Source organism: Mustelus asterias, chromosome 10, assembly GCF_964213995.1.
Source record: "Mustelus asterias chromosome 10, sMusAst1.hap1.1, whole genome shotgun sequence".
NCBI classification, from domain to species: Eukaryota; Metazoa; Chordata; class Chondrichthyes; order Carcharhiniformes; family Triakidae; genus Mustelus; species Mustelus asterias.
Genome location: NC_135810.1, coordinates 101549917 through 101573134, shown reverse-complemented (window position 1 = coordinate 101573134; position 23218 = coordinate 101549917). Strand labels below are relative to the sequence as shown.

The following is a 23218-nucleotide window of genomic DNA, read 5'->3' as shown; positions in this document are numbered from 1 at the left end:
CACCCTATCCCCGCAAAGCAGAAGTCCAAAACCTTCAGTGGTAGGAAGCAAAGGACAATGGTGGGCAATGTTCCCTTTAAGCTGAACGTGTGACCAGACATACAGCTATTGTGAAGGGATGGCACAAGTTGCTCACAAGCTCTGCCTTTAAAATACTATAGCTGTGCAAAACAATTTATAGGTATAGTGCATTTAAATAAATAGGCTATGCACGACAAGGAAAATGTAGTGGGAACCAATGGTGGTGGTGGATGTTTTCCTGGGGTTGGGCTGCAATGGTGTTCCCCGGGATCATTTTGGGGTCCATTACTTTTCACAATTTTTATTAACTACCTAAGTTTAAGTGTAAAGAAAAGCATTACAAAATTTGAAGATGATGCAGAATGATAGGTCATATGATAGATATAAGCTTAAGGACAACACGGACAGGATGGTTAAAAGCACAGAAGATTGGCAGATGGAGTTGCGTGTGAAAAGTGTGAATTGATACAATTTGGGAGAACCAATATGGGAACGCATGTACAATTTTGAAAAGTGTACATGAGCTTAATGCTCATATATACAAATCCTTACAGGAAGCTGGCAAGTTAAAAAGGTGGTCCAAGTTACTTGGGTTTCTAAAGAAGATTCTAATATAAAAGCAATGAGATCACATTAGAACTTTATAAATCACTGGTTAAGCCTCAAGTGGAAGACTGTGGACGAGTGGGGAGCAACAGTTCTTTGGTGCTTCCTCCATGGCAACTCCTCAACCATGATGTGGAGATGCCGGCGTTGGACTGGGGTAAACACAGTAAGAAGTCTCACAACACCAGGTTAAAGTCCAACAGGTTTATTTGGTAGTACAAGCCACTAGCTTTCGGAGCGCTGCTCCTTCATCAGGTAAGTGGGAGTTCTGTTCACAAACAGGGCATATAAAGACACAAACTTAATTTACAAAATAATGGTTGGAATTTGAGTCTTTACAGATAATCAAGTCTTAAAGGTACAGACAACGAGAGTGGAGAAAGGGTTAAGCACAGGTTAAAGAGATGTGTACTGTCTCCAACCAGGACAGTTAGTGAGATTTTGCAAGCCCAGGAAAGTCGTGGGGGTTACAGATAGTGTGACATGAACCCAAGATCCCGGTTGAGGCCGTCCTCATGTGTGCGGAACTTGGCTATCAGTCTCTGCTCAGCGACTCTGCGTTGTCATGTGTCGTGAAGGCTGCCTTGGAGAACGCTTACCTGAAGATCAGAGGCCGAATGCCCATGACCGCTGAAGTGTTCCCCAACAGGAAGAGAACATTCTTGCCTGGTGATTGTCGAGCAGTGTTCATTCATCCGTTGTCGTAGCGTCTGCATGGTCTCCCCAACGTACCATGCCTCGGGACATCCTTTCCTGCAGCGTATCAGGTAGACAATGTTAGCCGAGTTGCAAGTGTCTGTACCGTGTACCTGGTGGATGGTGTTCTTCGTGAGATGATGACATCCGTGTCGATGATCCGGCACGTCTTGCAGAGGTTGCTGTGGCAGGGTTTTGTAGTGTCGTGGTCACTGTTCTCCTGAAGGCTGGGTAGTTTGCTGCAGACATTGGTCTGTTTGAGGTTGTGCGGTTGTTTGAAGGCAAGAAGTGGGGGTGTGGGGATGGCCTTGGCGAGATGTTCGTCTCCATCAATGACATGTTGAAGGCTCCGAAGAAGATGTAGCTTCTCCATTCCAGGGAAGGACTGGATGACGAAGGGTACCCTGTCTGCCGTGTCCTGTGTTTGTCTTCTGAGGAGGTCGGTGCGGTTTTTCGCTGTGGCGCGTCGGAACTATCGATCGATGAGTCAAGCGCCATATCCTGTTCTTATGGTGGCATCTTTCAGCGTCTGGAGGTGTCTGTTGCGATCCTCAATATACCAACATCTTCATGCACAGGTTCAAACAAGACCTCTTCACCGCACAGGACCTTCAACCGATGCTATACACTAGATACATCGATGACATTTTCTTCCTTTGGACTCATGGTGAACAATCACTGAAACGACTATATGACGACATCAACAAGTTCCATCCCACCATCAGACTCACCATGGACTACTCTCCGGAATCGGTTGCATTCTTGGACACACGTCCCCATCAAGGACGGTCACCTCAGCACTTCACTGTACCGCAAGCCCACGGATAACTTCACGATGCTCCACTTCTCCAGCTTCCACCCTAAACACGTTAAAGAAGCCATCCCCTACGGACAAGCCCTCCAAATACACAGGATCTGCTCAGATGAGGAGGATCGCAACAGACATTTCCAGACGCTGAAAGATGCCCTCATAAGAACAGGATATGACGCTTGACTCATCGATCGACAGTTCCAAAGCACCACAGTGAAAAACCGCACCGACCTCCTCAGAAGACAAACACGGGACACGGTACCCTTTGTCATCCAGTACTTCCCCGGAGCGGAGAAGCTACGACATCTTCTCCGGAACATTCAACATGTCATTGATGAAGACGAACATCTCGCCAAGGCCATCCCCACATCTTGTCTTCAAACAACCGTACAACTTCAAACAGACCATTGTCCGCAGCAAACTACCCAGCCTTCAGGAGAACAGTGACCACGACACCACACAACCCTGCCACAGCATCATCGGCACGGATGCCATCATCTCACGTGAGAACACCATCCACCAGGTATACGGTACGTACACTTGTAACTAGGCCAACATTGTCTACCTGATACGCTGCAGGAAAGGATGTCCCGAGGGATGGTACATTGGGAAGACCATACAGACGCTACAACAGATGAATGAACACCGCTCGACAATCACCAGGCAAGAGTGTTCTCTTCCTGTTGGGGAACACTTCAGCAGTCATGGGCATTCGGCCTCTGATCTTCGGGTAAGCGTTCTCCAAGGTGCCCTTTACGATACACGACAACACAGAGTCACTGAGCAGAGACTGATAGCCAAGTTCTGCACACAGGGATCAACCGGGATCTTGGGTTCATGTCACACTATCTGTAACCCCCACGACTTTCCTGGGCTTGCAAAATCTCACTAACTGTCCTGGTTGGAGACAATACACATCTCTTTAACCTGTGCTTAACCCTCTCTCCACTCACATTGTCTGTACCTTTAAGACTTGATTATCTGTAAAGACTCGCATTCCAATCATTATTTTGCAAATTGGGTTGGTGTCTATATATGCCCTGTTTGTGAACAGAACTCCCACTTACTTGATGAAGGGGCAGGGCTCCGAAAGCTAGTGGCTTGCGCTACCAAATAAACCTGTTGAACTTTAACCTGGTGTTGTGAGACTTCTTACTGTGTGAACTCCTCAACTAAACAGAGTAGACTTGTCAATCAATTTTGTACAGTATAAATTATTGCTCCCTTTAAAATTTGGCATTCCTGCATCTGTGCTGAAGAATGCAATACTCAAGTTCTGTACTATCAAGCAATTATAAGTATAACTTGCTTAATTGTACAGTGCAAGGATCGTAGGTCTACCTTTGATGTCTGTGCTTCTTCTACCAGCTTAACAATTTGCGACAATGTTGTTTCTGGACCAACGTGGGTAGCTTTAATAAGCAGAGAACCCTGTGCATTAATAGAACCAGCAATCACTGTATTTCCTATTCGTTTTACAACTGGCATGGGCTCCCCTGTAAAAATAAAATCAGAAATTAATTATGTATAGATGAATCTCTGATCTTCATTCAATACGCCACTATCCTATATTACACACACGTGAGGGCAATATAAAGTCAAGATGATAACATAAAATAAGCCGAGTGATCTTCAATCCTTTCCAGGACTGACCGCCAAGAAACAAGGTTGACATTCAAGTGCTGGAAGCAGCTCAGAAAAAATCCATGAGCCATGATGAGGAAAGACTGGAGGCAATTGACCTTTCCACCTTAAAAAAGAGGCACCCATGAAATGATCTTACAGAAGCAAATGAGACTCTGAAGACTTTGAAACAGAAAGACTTTACCTGGAATATTATCTTAAATTAAGATTCAGGAGTAGCACAAAGCGGAACAGGTTCAACCAAGCAAAAAGTAAATTTGAGACATCAGGAAATGCTTCTTCACACACACAAAAAAATTCAATATGTGGAATAAAATACCAGGTCGTAGAGGTACCACTCCTTCCCCAAGAACAACTGGGTAATACGATGGAAATGGAGGAATCACTCTGGAAGAATTATGAGTCAAATTGTCTTCATTTACAATTATATTATGATCTTAATGAGATCTACAACTACCAATCTTAAAAACCCAATTATGTTCTTGCTCTGTTTGACCATCCTTTCCCTATTAAAAAAGATAGGTTAAAAATGGCAGATGATTTTCAATGGGTGCAAATGCGTTGCAAGGTAAGATGCATTGAAACCAGAAGTAATCTTCATTAGTAGGAATTAGGGGAAGGGATTTGGAAATATTATTAAAGAGCATATACTGAAGTTTCCTGTCTTTTTGCACATACTGCTAACAAAGCTATTGAAATATTAAGTTATGTCTGGAGAACAGTTTACTGAACAAATCTGTAGATTGATATGTATCCAAAATAAATGTCAGCCCTAATATTGTTCAAAACAGTTTAGTCGTTTGAATACTGTACTATGCTCCAAGTGGCATATCTCACCCCTGAGTGCAATGCTAAAATGACAAGTACTTCTCCAGAATCATTAGAGACTTGAGAATGAAAATATTGCCTTCTCCTGGCAATTTAAAGTCATTTTGATGCCCCTTCCACCCCCATGAAAAGTTGACTTATTGAAAAATTCTAATTAAGAACAGTAATTGCACTAAACTGACAGAGTAGCACTTCTCGGTGCAATTCCAATATCCAGAATTTCAAATGAAGTAACTTCTAAATAATAGTAGAAGATCATAATGCAAAAATTTCTACAGTGCTGATGGTTCTTGGAACACAAAGATTGGACGGGTTATTGTTCATTTAAAGTGTTCATGGTTATGACGGAATTTTAACAAGGAACAGGATTCAGCCCTCAAGCCTGTTCCACTGTTCAACTGGACCATGCAGATGCATACGTCTATTTATGCACCGTAGCCCCATATACATATGTAACAAATGTCTATCAATCTCGGTCTTATCTCCCCAGCAGTCCTCACGTAATTGGCTTGTCTGTATAGTGTTGTTACTTTTTGACATATTTTGATGAAAGGATGAAATCAGGTGCAAAATAGATGCTGTGCCAATAAACAAAGTAAGAAGTCTCACAACACCAGGTTAAAGTCCAACAGGTTTATTTGGTAGCAAATACCATAAGCTTTCGATGCACTGCTCCTTCATCAGATGGAGTGGATATCTGCTCTCAAACAGTGCACAGACAGAGAAATCAAGTTACAGAATACTAATTAGAATGCGAATCTCTAAAGCCAGCCAGGTCTTACAGGTACAGACAATGTGGGTGGAGGGAGCATTCAACACAGGTTAAAGAGATGTGTATTGTCTCCAGGCAGAACAGCCAGTGAGATTCTACAAGCCCAGGAGGCAAGCTGTGGGGGTTACTGATAATGTGACATAAATCCAACATCCCGGTGTTGAATGCTCCCTCCACCCACATTATCTGTACCTTTAAGACCTGGCTGGCTTTAGAGATTCGCATTCTAATTAGTATTCTGTAACTTGATTTCTGTGTCTGTGCACTGTTTGAGAGCAGATATCCACTCCATCTGACGAAGGAGCAGTGCTCCGAAAGCTTATGGTATTTGCTACCAAATAAACCTGTTGGACTTTAACCTGGTGTTGTGAGACTTCTTACTGTGCTTGCCCCAGTCCAACGCCGGCATCTCCACACCAATAAACAAAGCCAATTTGAAAGTCTAGTTTCAACCAACAATTTTGGGGCAAATTAATGATTACCATGATTTCAACTTGCCTGGTGGTGCTAAAACAGGCACCTGCAGGTTTATCACTAAAGCACTGATTAGAAGCAATTCTTTTGACATGGTATATGTAGCCTCGCTGTGTCCACTTCCACTGAAGACATGGGAGTGCACTGGTTGACAGACAATGGAACATTTTAGAATGGCTCAGGTATGGAGGGAAGGTCTGATATGACATTCGAGGTCTGACGGAAGAGGTCCCCAAAGGAGGGTGAATGAACACAAGTGCAGAGTCCTCTTGTCCCTCTCTTTCCCTCTTGCATCTGGTGCTGCTCTGCCTGGACTCATGACTTATTCATTTCTATTCAGGCGATGAAACAAGTTAGCTGAAGCATAAGCCATCAAAATATCAAGCAACCTCTTTAATGTACACCAGCAAGCATTTTAATTGTCAATAAGATTCTTAGTAACCTTTCAGGCAGCCAATCATAACATGTGTGAGAATATCTTTCACATTGTAGGCTAAACCGGTATTGCAGCTCGAGACCTCATCTTGGATACCTCGTAGGCTTTTTAATGCCTAATGTATTCGGGGAAATATGATCATGATTTGGCGTCTTTAAAAGGAACACAATGAAAGAGGCATATTAAGTTGGATATACTTTACTATACATACCTGTAATGAGAGATTCATCTGCCATAGAACAGCCCTCTATTACTTTCCCATCCACAGGGAACTTGCCACCAGGGACCACTTTAATAATGTCACCCCTTTGGACGAGGTCCACAGCAATCTGCTCCTCACTGAAAGAAACAAATCATAGATAATATTTTTATTTGCATATTTTAGATTGCAAGTTATTCAGAAAGCTGCGTTTTTGGTTATAAATATCACCATCCTCCACTCCCATTAAAAATTGCTAGCAATGTAAAGTTCAAACAAATGTACAATGTAACCCATCATTAGAGAGAAAATCTCCTGCTGTTTTTAAAAGTCACGAAGTATCAGCAATGCTTCCGGGATTCCAACAACTGAGGCAAGATTCACTGAATCATCATCATGTAAGAATACATTGGAAAACAGGTTAATTAAAAAAAACTTCAAAGATCTTTGAACTACTTTTTCGGTTTATTTCTTATTCAGTGCAACAAAGTTTGGAAGCATTTAACATCACTGTGGGTGTACCACAACCACAAAAACTGCAGTAGTTCAACAAGGCAGCTCACCGCCACCTTTGCAAGGGCAATGAGAGATGGGCAACAAATACTGGCGTAGCTAGTGACGCCCACATTCCATGACAGAATTTTAAAAAGTCAGAACCCCTCATACCTTTAGCCTCCAATGTTTTCCATACTGACATTATGATGTAAAACAAAGGCAAAACATTTGGCCCAGATGCAAGGCCAAACCAGATGCAGTATCTCCACAGGTTATAACATCTCCAAGGTTGGACAGTGGCACTGGCACATATGGGGAAAAAATAAGATAAAAGCCCTGCTTTTAATCTAACCCGCCCAGCAGGAAAACAAGGTAGATTCAGGTCAAATGCACATTTCACACCTCGCCCAATTTGTTCTCCACTGAAGTCAGTGGGGTACATAGACCAGTTGAGTCAAGAGGTCTGTTCCTCTGCTGTAAATTCTATGCAAACTTGCTGTTCTAGTAAAGCACAATGCCTAACTTTCCAGCTTCACAAGAGTGGTACGTTAACCAGTAATTTACTGACAATCAAATACATGCTAAAATCACACACTAAAGCCCAGCCATTTATCATAAACAAGTCAAAAAGTTTGAAAAGAGTACAACACAAACTGAATCAAGACAGATCAGTGAAAACAATATGGCCTCAGAGTGTGAAACTTATGCTGAAAACCAAACGGTGTAGGGGATTCAGACACCATCTTGGGCATTTAGATTCAAATCAAGCTCAGACTGAAAGTAGTTATTCTACCATCTGCATGGAACCAATGAAGAAACAGCGAGTGCAATTCTATAGCACAACCAATTTACAATTCAGCAATGCATAAAGTGGCAATGAGAACAACTTGGGTGAGCAACTCAAGAAACTTGTGTTGGTGCACTTACTCTTGATTGAAAGGGAAAAAATACTTGCATTTATAGACCGCCTTTCACAACCACAGAGCTGTCCCAAAGCACTTTACAGCCAATAATGTACCTTTGAATTGTAGTCACTGTTGTTGGAAACATTGCAATAAATATGCACACAGCAAGCTCCCACAAACAACAATGTGATAATTACCTCAATCTGTTTTTCTATGATGCTGATTGAGTGATAAAGATTGGCCTGGACACCGGAGATTACTATCCTGCTCTTCTATGAAATAGTGGCATAGGATGTTCTATGCAAGCTTGAAGGGACGCCATCTGAAGGAGGACGCCTCGAACAGTACAGCATTCCTTCAGTACTGAGTGCCAGCCTTCATTTGGTGCTCAAGTCCTAGAGGGGGATTTGAATCTTCGTCTTTCGAGCCACTGAGCAAAAGATGACCATCCTGACTTGTAAATATATTATTGTTCCTTCACTGTGGCTTGGTCAAAAACCTGGAACTTACTTCCCAACAGCATTATGGGTGTACCTTCACCACATGAACTGTAGCTGTTTAAGAAGACAGCTTACCACCAGCTTCGAGGATAATTATGAATAAATGCTGGCCTAGCCAGCATGCCCACATCTGTGGAAAAAAAGTCCAATTTCCTGCTATCCTCTGGAAATGCAGATTTAACCAGACAGGATATGATTGCCACTTGAAGCTGCAGTATGGACATGAAGATGATGAGCAGTTGATTCATGATAAAACATTCAGTTTCATTACCTAATCGACTGGAGTGCTAATAAAGCTGTTAGGGAGGAAGGTAAGCTCATAAGGAGAATTAGTTTCCACTGAGGTGTTCTAATTAAATGGTTTTTACTGGGATGGATGAAAGGTTAATGATGTTGAAAGATGAAAATTACATGTGGAAAGTGGATATGAAGGGTAAGCTGACAGTTAGCTTCAGGAAATGCCAGATCCTTCTCAGCATGACATACATATGTGAAAAGTGGGTGGACTATACAGATCTCTGCTCCATGTGGCATGACATCTTGCACTGCTGCCGTTTTGTTCAGTTGTGCTAGTTTTGCTTTATGAATAGTGCTCAGGTGAATGAGAGATGCAGACTGTTACTTTTCTTGGTGCATCTGATTCCACCAAAACCCCGAATACCCTGCAATCAAAATTAGCTGCATCAGGGAGGCACAGGATATCAATTGAGAGTTATTATCATGGTGCACCCTTCAGTAGAATAACCTGACAATACTCACTATCTGACCTCGTGCATGATAATAATGAGAAAGCTGGTCGATAGCTTGAATTGTCCATGGAACTGTGCTCAACAAGGAGTCTCCTTTAGGATAGGGAGAAGGAACAAAAGACTATTGGAGAAGACCGATGAGAGAAAAGAGAAATACTCAATTCAAATGAATTTACCTGAATGGTGTATCGAAATAACTGGTCAACTTTTTAAATATTGCTCAAAAGTATTATTTTCCTTAGAACTCCCTTCTCCAATCATATTTTAATAATTTTTTTGGAATTAGAGAATCTTAGATAGGAAAATGTTATGCGATTCTCCCATTTTTTTTTAAGTGCTCCTGTCAGCAGAAATACCAGAGTATTGCAAGATGAAAAACATACCATCTAGCCCAGCTTGAGAGATTGGGGCCCCAATCTCAGCATTCAGAGACAGGCCCCCTTCTCCCTCACCACTGACATGGTGACCCCCTGCTAACAAGGAGAACACCCCCAACGCCTCAGCATAAAGAGGTATCCTTTCCCCCAACGTTAAAAGAATGGGTCACCCCCCCAAACCACGCAGGCATGAGAGTGACCAACCCAACCCTTCCTCAAGAGAGACACTCCGATATGGGGTCTCCTCAGGCTCTGCCCCCCCTCTGGCCCTACCCCTTGGCAGTGCCAATCTTGTACTGCCCCCTGACCTGGCGCCATTGACTCCAAGGGAGGGGAGGGGGGGGGGGGGAGACAATGAGGTAGGTTTTGTGCGTGCCTCTCTACCACTGCCAAGCTGCAGAGGAGGGTCCCCCGAGGGACCTGGGGGTTGAGTGGGCATGAGCTGGGGGGAAGCAGTTGACCTCAGATCTCATGGCTGGACTGCCTCTTTTTGCCCAGGGAAAAGTGGAAATCACTCTTGGCATGGTGATCTCAGGCAGTTTTTTGTCAAAATCTTTAATCTTGTCTATATACTGTGAAACGTTTGAAGTGGCCTACTCACTTTAACATCCATTCCCACTGGACACCTGGAAGCCTTCATAATCACCGCAGCACTCCATTCTATAGAAGATTCCTTGCTCTCTCTCAGAAGCCCCAGGTGAGAGTGACCCCTTTGAAATGCACTGACTGACAGGAGACGTCAGTTTCATGAGGGGAATTCCTTTTTTTCGCCTGAATGAGCAGCAGGTTCAGCCTGGCCACTTTGAACTGCTCTGATTGACAGCTCCAGAGCAGATCAAACAGTTCATTGTTCATACAATCCAAAGAGCCTCAAGAACTTCCTCTTCTCTCCATACCTGCTTACTCAGCCTCAATACTCCCCCCCCCCCCCCCCCCCCCCAAGATTGAGCATTCCTGGAAAGCTCAAAGGCTCCGGAGGCAATCTTACCAGAATTTTACAAAATTTCAATTCTGGCAAGAAAACTGACATGACGTTCACCAGCTTCACTGACGAGTTTTCTCTCCAGATTTTGAGCCCTGAGCGTGAAGAAGAGGGGGCTGGTTTACGCCATCACTCGGCCGAGGTAGGGACTCTAAGAGGCAGCAACAGGCTCAGCTGAGATAAAGGTGCTATCTTTAAAGGGAGCCCTCATTGGAAAACAAAGCCTATAACACCACGCCCCACCCAACTATGATCATCACTGGCATCCCCATTCCCCTCCCACAAACATCTCCGGCATCCCCATTCCCTCCAGGAACATCACCGACATCCCCATTCCCCCCCACAAACATCTCCGGCATCCCCATTCCCCCCACGAACATCACCGGCATCACATACCTGCCCTCACCTCTGCAACAATCATGGCCAGCAACCCCCCCATCTCCAAACCTCATCGCGAGGCACTCTCATCTCCCCTCAGTGCCTGCTCTGTCCCACCACAGAAGAGTCCCCACTCATTGAGGCTCCCCCTGGGGCCTATCTCTGGCACTGCCCCAGCACAGGCTGGCAATGTCAGGCAGCATTGGCAGGGCACTGCCTGGCCATGTCCTGTTCCCCTGACCTTTGGATCCCCAGAGAGATCCCTTCGACAGGTTTACATCTGGCCAGACCTATCGAGAACATCACCGACGGGACGTCACATCGGCAAGCTATGGAAATTTGTTTTGGGGGGCGGGGAGGGGGGGGGGGTGTATAATTATATTTAAATTTAGTGAAATTTATTAAAATCAGGCTCTTGTTCATTATGGGGTTGAACCTGAAAAGGAGCACCTTCATTGAGACTGAAGATGGTTTTCCCAAACGTGGCCACATTTCTATGTGTAGTAATTATTTGCTGGATTTAGCTCAAAGTTGTATAATATTGGATGCTGTTTGGGAACAAAGGAGCGTCTCAAAGTTCAGGGAACGTAGATAGTTGGAAACCATGGGGCAAATTCATGTAATACTGTGAGTTTATAACCATCAGTGTATTTATGTGTTGCAGCGTGTTATAGTCTTCCTTTTTTTTCTTTTACATGAATAAATATTCTTTATTAACTGTTCACTCAAAAGACTGGACTATTCCTCCCTGGTTCACATATTTTTCTCACAATTGAAACCATACACAATTAAGAACTGGTGTTCCAAGTTACCCTTCTGGGTTTTGGGCTACTCTCACATTTAACCTCTTTTGTTGGGATAGTGATGGTTTAAGCAATTTATATTTGTATTGAGTGTGTTAGAAATAAGGTACAAGTTTTCTTTGCCCATCTGCATTGAGTACTAAGGAAAGCTTCAGTTTGGCTTTGTGTTAAACAAAGATGCCTACAGATTTACTTTCACTTTAAACTTTGCTTGCATTGCAAGGTTTTACAATGTAAAAGCAATTACAGGCTTTTAAAAAATCTAATATGTTGCTTAGCAACCTGAGAAGGCAAAAGCAGTTAAGAGTTCAGTTTAAACCAGGCAACAAGCTTTCCACAGAAACTGCCAGTACAGGCAGGACAATATGGAGGGACGGAAAGCAAGTCCCAGAAGCTAAAAAAAAAGGAAGTCCCAGAAATTAGGGAACAGGACAGAGGAAGGTTCCAGGAGGACTGTAAAGTTAAAGGAACAAGGTCCTGTTTGGTGAAATTAAAGCAAAGAGCAGAGAAAGAGCTCTGAATTAAAGAGGCAGCTGCATGGAACAAATTCAAAGTCTGCTTGTAACAACTGAAAACATCCATAGTGATCCCAAAGTTAGTGACAGCTTAAAAAAACATGTGAAGCAGTGGTGTTCTGTTGGCATAGCTGGGTACCTGAGAGATTGTTTGGAAGTTAAATACACATGGTGAACCAGGACAGAGGAAGACTGAAAGGAGAGGCTGAAATCCTGAATGTGGACCTTTGGTGAAGGCATCTGGGAGAAAGGGTTGTTTGGGAGAAGATTCCAAATGTGGACTTAGAGGGTGATGTCTGGGTTCCCCATGTGAAAGCCAGGGTTCCATTGAGACCAGTTGGCTCACAATGAGACAAGCATGGTGGGTTTGGATGAGAAATCCACAAAAGTTGTTTTGGCTGGCATCTTGGGGCCTGATTTTACCATTTTCATTCTAAGTGCCGAATCTGGGCGTAATGCAGATCCGACTTAGAAATCTGCTTTCCGGCTCCCCCAAACGCTCTCAGCCATCTCCAGTCCCATTCGCGCCGTGGGCGGGGCTTCGCGTGGCCGAAACGATCGGAGCTCAGAACTGCGCATGCGCAGTTTGAAAAAAATTTGAAAAAGCGCGCCCGTGTCAGATCATTTGCGGGCCACAGAAAGCGGAGAAAGCGGCCCGGGAGCGACGGCCCCCACACACATCACTGTCCCCCTTATCCACCCCCCCACTACCCACACACATCACTGTCCCCCTTATCCACCCCCCCCCCACTACCCGGACTCATCGCCACCCCTTCCCCCTCCCCACCGATCGCCCGCAGAGTGGCAGCGGACCCCCCTACCCCCCACCACCAGAGATCCATCTGCCCCCCCCCCACCCCACCAGTGAGCGATCAGGCCTCTTCCCCCCCCCCCCCCAGACAACGATCTGGCCTCACTCCCCCTCCCTCAGAGAATGGTCTGGCCTCACACCCCCCCGCCCCCCCCCCCCAGCATACAACGATCTGGCCTCACTTCCCTCCCCTCCCCCCCCCCCAAACAATGAACTGGCTTCACTCCCCCCCCCCCCCAAGAGAATGGTCTGGCCTCACTCCCCCTCCCCTCCAGAAGAACATCTGACCCGCCACCTCCTCCCTCCCCACCAGACAACGATCAGTCCTCTCCCCCACCACCAGACAACGGTCGGCCCTCTCGCCGCCCTCCCCCCCCCCCCCCAGAGATACATCTGACCTGCCTCCTCCTCCTCCCCCCGCAACCAGATAATGATCTGGCCTCACTCCCCTCCTCTCCCCCCCCCAAACCAGAGAATGATTTGACCCGCCTCCTCCCACCACTGATCTGAGTCAAAGAGCCGTTGGAAACACTGAACGTGCCCTTCAGGAGCTGGAGCGTCCGTTTCAGACTTTTATTTAGCAGGTCCATTACGGCACGGTTCCGGATTGGCAAACACGGTGGTAAAGGGGGAAATGCTGATAAGGTTGGGCGGACAGTTCATTAATTCAATTTAAATGCATACAAATGCATTTAAATCATTGTTGCGCCCGTTTTGGGCACGAATCAAAGCCATTCCCGGGTTTTGGTAAAGTGGCAATCTGCGCAGATGCGGATCACGATAGTGGCCTCTCACCTGACTTTACCATCCCTTGGTTTCAGAGTGTGGTGTGTCTGACCACATTTCACCTATTAGTTTACATAGACTGTGTACATTAGAGTACAAGAGATATTTTGTAACAAATCTGTATCAATCTGTTATGGTGTTGCTGGGGTGAAGGAGCAGTGTTTTATAGTTAACCTTTTCTTCTCTAGTATATGTTTATTCTTTTGTTAAAAGTTAATCAGCAGTCCTGTAACACTGTTCATACAATCTCCAAACAAAATATAAAAGTTTGTGGGCAGGATTCTCTAGCCTTCCTGCAGCATCTTTCTCACGGCGGAGGCAACACACCATTGGCCAGCAGTGGGGTCTTCTGGTCGCACCGCTGTCAATGGGATTTTCTACTGACTCCACCCCAAGCTGCTGGGCAAACTGGGGCAGGAGTGTGCCATCGGCAGGATCAGAAGATCCTGTCAGCATGAACAGCCGGAAAGTTCCAGCCAGGATCTATTGAGATGCGTTCCACTCTGGGACCCAACTGCCCAGCAGCTGAGATCGTATCATTTTCAAATGGGAGTTGGACATGCACCTGAAGAAATAAAATTTGCTGTGCTACAGGGAATGGGCAGAGGGAGTGGGGATAGCTGCATTGCTCTTGCAGAGAGCTGGCATGGGCACAATAGCCAAATGGCCTCCTCCTGTGTTGCAACCATTCTATAATTCTATGGATACTATCAACAGTTTGGTTGGTGGACATGTATATCAGATACAAAATATGGTCTTATGACTTTAATTCATGGATGTTTAAAGTTTCTTACTTATCAATATGACAAGTTATGTTAATTCAGCTAAATGGCCTTTATAGTGGTTAATCAAGCCAGAAAGTTGGTTTCCGCAAAGTGGCTTGATAAAATTAATGTAGACATTAAATGCAACAAGGATACATTGAGTAGTTCAAAATGTTCTAAGTCTAAGAACTTCAATTAAAATTGATCCTTATTTTGGAAAATTAGCATTAAAAATGCCTAAAGTATAGTGAAGGGTTCAACTGTGCAGTTTGCTGGCACACTGCAGCTTAGTAGCTCTTATGTCAAGTTTATTACTGATGAGGGTGTTAAACAAAGACAAGCCTCATCCTTATCATTATAAGTGGCTGTGGAGGAACTTGTATAGGACTTCAGCAAAAGAGGTCAACATGTAGCATTCTGTGCAATAATTAGAGTCTGCTTAGAAAATGAGGTTGCCCAAGGTCTAAGATTGTCTCTCATTTGTACAATGTAGTGTTTTGTAATGGGTAAGGAGCACCAGAGATGAGTAAAAATGTAAAACAGCACAACAAAATAAACATACTAGGTTGTTGCAGGTATCTAAAGTTTCATCCAGAAGGTTTACTGGAACTTATGACAATGGGTTTAATTAAATTTGTCAAATTACCTCAGTACTGAGTTGTCCGGTCCTAGTGTCAAGACTGTAGCCTCTGTAGCCTGGAGGGATAACAGCTTAGCCAGTGCTTCTGAAGTCTTACTCTACAATAAAAAGCACAATTAGGAGCTGTGATGTTACCATCAAAACAAATTCCTGTTTGTTTGCAATATCTATTCACTTGCTCCAACCCTTGCATTCTTCCATTTCCTTTACTTTCCCTTTATATTATCTTGCCCATTTCCTTCCTTTCCACTTTAATTTAGCACCTAATGCACCTGACAGTCTTCCGATTAATGACTCTCTACTCTGGAGATGGAATTCCTGTCTCTCAAACATTCCCAACTTCTGTGTACAGAAGCTGCATTAATGCCACAAAATGCTGGTAATACTCAAAGTAGAGGAACAAGGTGCTGGTGACAACTACTGGAAGCACCATTGCACTAATTTGTCTCAGCAAATACTGACACAGTAATCAGGTTCTGAAAGCGATGACCAGCAGCATGTATGCACTAGTGGGTAAAGACATCATCTGTAGTAGCCATAGAGACCAGAATATCCCAGGTTCTCATCATTGCCAATGCTGAATTAACTGATCAAAGTGCAGCCATCATTTGGAGTGCTATAACTGGACATGGCTTGTGCGAGGGAGAGGAAAACTCAGCCAATGTTCACATTCTCTGTTATATGATGATCCATGCTGGAAAGTGCAGATGTGGGAACATAAAATGAGAACATTCGACTTGTGATGACTTGCCAGTCTAGTATCTTACTAATGCTTAAATTAGGAACTTTCTGTTTTCTTTATTCTGTCATGGGATGTGGGTGTTGCTGGCAAGGCCAGCATTTGTTGCCCATCCCTAATTGCCCCTGACCTGAGGGCTTGCTAGACCAAATGTGTGTACACTTAAGAGCCAACCATATTGTTGTGGGTGTGGAGTGTAGGCTAAATCAGCTAAGGACAGGAGATTTCCTTCCCCAAAGGGCATTAGTGAACCAGATGGGTTTTTACGACAATACATGAGTTGTCATGGTCACCATTACTGAGACTAGCTTTCAATTTCAGATTTATGAATTGAATTGAAATTCTTAGTCACTCTAGTGGGATTTGAACTCAGTGTCCCCAGAGTATTAGCCTGAGCCTCTGGGTTATTTGACCAATGACATTATCACTACGTCACCGTCTCTTCTAACTATAATAAAAAGTGAACAGGTAATAAAAGAGAAGATTCACTCTAAGCATTACATGTTCAGCAAACGTTATGGATCATTTTCTTACAGAAAATAACTGATAAATCACCGAAGCGAATTTTTACCTTTGCTATATGTTCCAGCCATCTCCCCAATGCAATGAAGACAAACAACATTGGTGGAGTATCAAAGAATGTCATTGGACTTTGTTCTGCCTTTTCAGTAATGGCCACAATAAGTATCACACAGGAATATAAATACGCAATGCTGGTAGCCAGAACAATGAGCACATCCATGTTGGCAGTTTTGTGCTTCAGAGATTTGTAGGCTTGAACGTAAAAGTACCAACCTCCGATAAACTTTAAAAAAACATGTTAATTAGTAGTACCACTTCAATTAAATATATGCAATAAAAGTATATACAATTACTGTAGAATGAATAACAAACATTCTACAGCCTTCTATTTTCACACATCACTTGTCAGGAATTCAAACTGCATTGAAATATTAGGATTATCTGCTGCATTATTTACCATTGAGGCCCCCCCCCTTCCCCTCCCCCGGAGGTAGAGGGCAGGGAGGGGTACCCTGAGGGAGCGCCAGCCTGCCAGTGCCAATGGGACACCAGTGCCAAAGGGGCAGGGCATCCACTGAGCACTCTGCAATGGGATCACTGGGGGAGGGAGGAGGCACGCTCCCCTTTGCCGGCACGAATCTCTATGAGGCACTCTGCGAAGCACAGTCATTAAACTAAGTGCACCCTAAAAACGGGCGGGAAATTCTCCCATTTTCCCGCCAGTTAGGCATTTTGGGTTTTTTTTGTGAGAATCCTGACCTACATCTTTTTAAAGCACTACTTAGTCGGAGAATTGAATAAACAAAAGTAATCCAATATTGGTGTAATTAATTTTAATCATCAGAAAATGTCAAGCATTGCAAATCAGAACTACCGACTTCCACACCAGACCCTCTGGTCCAGTGATAAAGCAAGGCTCAGTTATCACAATGCTCTATGGTGACACTAAACAAATCAAAAACATTACTAGCCATGTTGATTTACAAACTTGGATTTGTTAATCATTGAAAAAGTGCAAATTTTGACTTGCACTGAATAAAGTATACAGTGGTATAGATTTCAAGCAGGAATTGTTTTAGAAAAGCTACAGTAAATAGGGAATTTCCTCTAGGTCCAGGAAATATTATATCCCTTTTAAAGGCACCATATCGCCATATATAAATACCAGAGCAACATCACAGGCAAAGATCATTTAACATGTATTTAATTTACTCAGTTGAATTCTATCTATCTGTCAGTCTGTTTTCCTGCACAATCCTTGTAAGAATTTACCATACCCCACAATTTGGTGTCATTTATAAATTTAATATTGTTCAACAATTTTCAAATCCGGTTCATTTAGAAATAAGAGAAAGTCAGTTCATTGCATCTTTTAAGTCTGAGAAACTTCCTTTTGTTTCTATTTTTTTTCCTCCATCGCTCTATCATGTGGTGCCATTCACCTTGATTCAAATGCCATAATCTTGGTCATAATCTCTAAAATAGCAGCTTATCAAGTTCAGGTTGTACTCCATAGCTAACATTTTTCTAGCAAAGCATAATATTTCATTCGGATGCAAGATGATTATTTAAATAAGATTCAAATGATTCTGAAGGTAAGAGAAGAAGTCACCATTGTTCCCACCAAGCTACTCACATATGCGGCCAAATAGCAGCTTGGAAGGTACTGCACAGGCCCTATCCCTTGGTAAACAGCATGTGTATAAAGCTGCACTAACACATCAAAAGGGCACATGCACTGAAAAGGCTAATTGCGCACAACAACATTTTATGGGTCCACTGGTAATGACCATTTTGACAAGAATCCTTCTGAGGAGTACATAATGGTCTACTGACAAACATTTTCAGACCGGAATGATATTTTGTCTAGAATAAGTTTGAATGCTTAATATTAAGCACCGAAAATTTCAAAAACACATTGATCCCAGAGAAAAGTAATTTGCAAAATGCTGTTAATCACAGTTGAATAGCATAAACTGTATTAACTAATATCTTCGAGCATGGAAGCTCAACAGATATTTTGTAATTATCTTCTTCAATCAATGTATACCTTCGTAAAGAACTTAAACTAATGAGATGGATACAGTATTAACTGTACATGACCTGTTACTTCCAATTGCTCTATTACATCCTGGTGTGATAGATTGTTAATTTTTTCCCTGTGACACCACAGATACTCTCAATCTCAGCAATGATATTTGAACAAAATACATATAAACAAAAAGGAAACTAGGAGCATCTTACATCCCAAGTCAATTTGTGCTACTTTACAATTCCACTAGAGGAGCCACAGGGCAGGGGAACTGGAATTTTAAATCACTTATAAAAAGGGGGGAGGGGAATATTTAATATTATATTAATCTAGTTTAAAAGGCTTATTTTAAACAACCGAGTTCTCCCTGGCCTACACTATAATAATTTTTTAAAACTGCACTCACATAGCACTTTCACGACCACCAGAAGTCTCAAAGCACTTACAGCCAATGAAGTACTTTAAGTGAGTCACAGTGATAATGTAGGAAACATGGCAGCCAATTTGCACAACAGCAAACTCTCACAAAGAGCAATATGATAATGACCAGATAATCTGCTCTTAAAATGTTGATCGAGGGATAAATACTGGCCAGGAAACCATTGATAGCCTCCTCTGCTCTTTTTCAAAATAGTGCCATGGGATCTTTCACATCCACTGAACAGGCTGGCAGGGCCTGTTTGACATCTCATCCAAGAGACCTTAGACGGTGTAGGAGTGTTAGCCTTAATCTTTGTGCTCAAGTCATGGAATGGCACTTGAACCCGGAACCTTATGGTTCATGTGATGAGAGTGCTAACAACAATACATTGAATGTATTCAAGAGGCGGTTGGATATAGCATTGGGGCGAATGGGATCAAAGGTTCTGGGGAAATGCAGAATTAGGCTATTGAGTTGGATGATCAGCCATGATTGTAATGAATGCCAGAGCAGACTTGAAGGGCCAAATGGCCTCCTCCTGCTCCTATCTTCTATGTAACTAAGTCACAGCTGACATTCTAATGTTAATAATAATGCTCAACACGTTAATTTAGATTCAACTTGATTATACTGTGTACCAGTACTGCAACAGAATTATTTTTGCATTTTAAATAAAGTGTGTTTTGTTATGCACTCACCTGAATAGGAGTACACAAAATAAAGAATACCAGATTAAGAATTGATAAACCTGGGATAATGTTTCGTTGAAGAGGCATGGAGCCACTGTGCTTGTTATCCATCACCATCATGTATATCATTAGTCCAAGGACAGGGATGCCAAAAATAAGGCTGAACAAGAAGGACCTCTTCCACCTAACACAGAGAGAAAAATAAAAACATAAATGTTTCATAATAAACCAACGTTTTCTATTTCCATTAAAAATATCAATAGGCTTACTGTTTTATTTCCTCTTTATGGTCCAGATTATGCATTGCTGTATCTCTTTTTGCTAAAGAAGCGTGATAGCCAAGATCCTATAATGGAAATTAAACTTAATAAATAAAAATCTTAAGTGAAATCAATGGCAGAAACAGAAAAGGTTTATCTATCACTACATATTTTCCACAAGAGATTAATTTTAACCTATGAATAATAACATAGACTTTCATTTATTATAATATACCCAGTGTGGTAAGATATTAATTTCCCCTTGTAATTCCTCATGAAAAATAATATTCCATTAGAAAAGAAGCTACTTATGCTTTTAAGATGCTACAAATGAATAGAGTGGTGAGAAAGCAATTAAAATTTAAGTGCAGACATTACTAATAATGATGAAAAAAATCTAAGAATGAGAAAGCGAGGTTGAATGGAATGGGGAAAGCTAAGGAGGATATGCAGGGAAAAAACAAAACCACATCTAAAAAAGGGTAAAATTTTGCATAGGTATATTAGCATAAAGAAGACTACTAAAAAAAATGAGGTGGATTCATAGCCAAGGTATCCGATAACAACTTTAAGAAAAACTAAAGGGAAGGATATCAGAAAGGAGATGAATCTCAAAGTGGCAAAGTATGAAATGAGCAGTATTACAAGGATAAATGGAATATATCAAATAAGTTAGCTAGCTGCAGAGAAAGCTGACAAAAAAACACTGGAGATAGGTGGAATTGCGCAGGAAAGCAAATAGGAAATAAATGTGCACGAACGGGAGGGAGAGTTGAAACATTAAAGTACAGAGAGAACTTGTGATCAGAACAGACATCTTTGGCAAAATGATCACTTAATACGTCTTTGTTCAGCCCAGTGTACAGAACATAGCATGAGCAATGAATACAAGATACTAAATTGCTACCTCACACGGAAGGAATGTTTGATTTGATTTATTATTGTCACATGTATTGGGATACAGTGAAAAGTATTGTTTCTTGCATGCTATACAGACAAAACATACCATTCATAGAGTACATAGGGGAGAAGGAAAGGAGAGAGTGAAGAATATAGTGTTACAGTCATAGCTAGAGTGTAGAGAAAGATCAGCTTAATATATGGTAGATCCATTCAAAATTCTGATGGCAACAGGGAAGAAGCTTTTTCCCAATGGATGAAAGTGGAAGAGAGTATGTCCGGAGTGCACGGGGTCTTTGATTATGCTGGCTGCTTTTCCAAGGCAAGTGCAGACAGAGTCAATGGATGGGAGGCAAGTGTAGACAGAGTCAATGGATGGGAGGCTGGTTTGCATGATGGACTGAGTTACATTCACAACCCTTTGTAGTTTCTTGTCGTCTTGGTCAAACCAGGAGCCATATCAAGTTGCGTTACCTGGAAAGGATGCTTTCTATAATACATCTATAAAAACTGGAGAGAGTTGTAGTGGACATGCCAAATTTCCTTATGCCTCCAAGAATGGTTGAACATAGATAATGGTGTGGGAGAAATTGCATCCACTGCGGTTAATAAAGACTTGCATTTATATAATGCCTTTCACTATCTCGGGGCCCCTGACACTTTACAACCAATTTAGTACTTTAAGAGTAGTCGCTATTACAGGAAACAGAAGTCAATTAGCACCTAGAAAGTTTCCTTAAACAGCAATGTGATAGTGATTAGATAATCAGTTTTAGCGTGATGCTGACTAAGATAATAAATATTAGTCAGGAAACCCAGAGAATTCCATAGTACCATGGAATCTTTTACATCCAACTGAGAGAGCAGACAGTGGGCCAGTCTAATATTTAATCCAAAAGATTGCTCTTCAGGAACATTAGCCTAGGGTCTGTGAAACCTCCAGAGTGGGATTCAACCCACAATCTTATGACTCAGAGACGAGAGAACTACGAACTGAGTCATGACTGACATGAGAGTTATTAACAAAAAGGGCACCAAAGGAAAGCCAGCTGAAAGTGGAATTGACAGAAGAATGAAGAAAGATGACCTGGGGGTTGGGCGGATGGGTGGAAAGACAACATTTTGCCTCCAGAAACTGAAGAGGGGTTGGTGTTCTCAGCAGTAGGATCACTTTGTAGTTTGGTGATACACTAAATGCAAAGGTTATGGGGAGGGAAGGTGAGACCAAATGCGACATTGTCAATAATGTGAAAAGAACGAACGGGGTGAGAGTAGTCTGTTCTAATTATGGCTTAATTGCAGCTCAGTGCATTCCATTTTATCCCACAAGTTCAGACAAAGTTAAAGTAATGAGCTTTACAGATTCAGAAAGACGATCAAAAAAATAATTGAAGGTTTAATTTTTTTTTTAAAGTCACTAAAAAAGAATCATGCGATTACTTACAGCTACTCAGGATTGACCATATCTTGCACCATCAATCTTGTAATCATTTAACCTCTTTCATCCTATCAGTTTCCCTTTTGTTCATTTCACCTTATCAGTATCTATACTCAGTTAAAACCTATCATAACTCTTGACATTTTTTCAATTCTGATGAAAAGTCATCAGGCATGATCTTACTGCCATTCACGCCATGCTCCCACTGCAGCAAAGTTGGAGAATTTGGCGCCAAGCCAAATCTCCGTTCACTGCAGCAGAATGGGAAAATCCCGCCAACGTGAATAGCTGGAAAATTCCGCCCATTGTTTTTTTTAAAAAAATCAACAGATGCTGTCTGATCTATGGAGTATTTCCATCATTATCTGCTTTTATTTCAGATTTCCAGCAGCTGCTGCGTTTCCCTTTTCAACATACCTCTATCATTTTGATGACATCACGTGGGCCCAGTAATTCTGGATCCAATTTAATGTGCGCTTTGTTGGTGGCAAGGGCTACCGATACATACAAGATGCCATTGATTCTCATTAACTTTGATTCAATATTGTGAACGCAAGAGGCACAAGTCATTCCCGTAATCTATAGAAACAAAATGATGTTGTGAGACAATCTTCGTATGAGAAAGACAATACTTGATAATTACACATTCAGGACTGAAGCACAGGAACCAAATCATTAAAATAATCAGTCAAGAGCTGGAAAGAATCTCAGCACAATCTCCAACTATCTTCTATCTCTTTAATACGAATGAAGGCACTGCTGTTGACACCTCATTCTGACAGCACATGCAATGTTTCTTGTCATTTTTTGGAGTTAACCTTGGCCAAAAATCCCATTAATGTTTGCAGATGGAGTTTTATTCCTATGCACACAGTTTGAACACTCTGGCATCTCCTTCAAAAGGATTGCTCCAGCTCACAATATGTCACTTCAATTCAACCATTAAACAAAATTTTAAAAAGGTGCAGTAATATGAATTATAAATAACTTACCTATAAAAGCATTTTGTTTCATAATAGGGTTAC

General features: G+C 42.3%; 1 protein-coding gene across 1 annotated transcript in view; it reads right to left on the bottom strand.

The window, feature by feature from the left end:
* atp7b (ATPase copper transporting beta) overlaps positions 1 to 23218 on the bottom strand; it is an 80842-nt gene that overhangs the window by 16895 nt on the left and 40729 nt on the right. The window contains exons 5-11 of the mRNA XM_078222334.1: positions 22611 to 22772; positions 19865 to 19941; positions 19605 to 19779; positions 16503 to 16736; positions 15199 to 15290; positions 6500 to 6627; positions 3476 to 3630 (exon numbers count right to left, since the gene is read on the bottom strand). Coding sequence (XP_078078460.1) covers positions 3476 to 3630; positions 6500 to 6627; positions 15199 to 15290; positions 16503 to 16736; positions 19605 to 19779; positions 19865 to 19941; positions 22611 to 22772 — 1023 coding nt within the window. The remainder of the gene's footprint in view (positions 1 to 3475; positions 3631 to 6499; positions 6628 to 15198; positions 15291 to 16502; positions 16737 to 19604; positions 19780 to 19864; positions 19942 to 22610; positions 22773 to 23218) is intronic.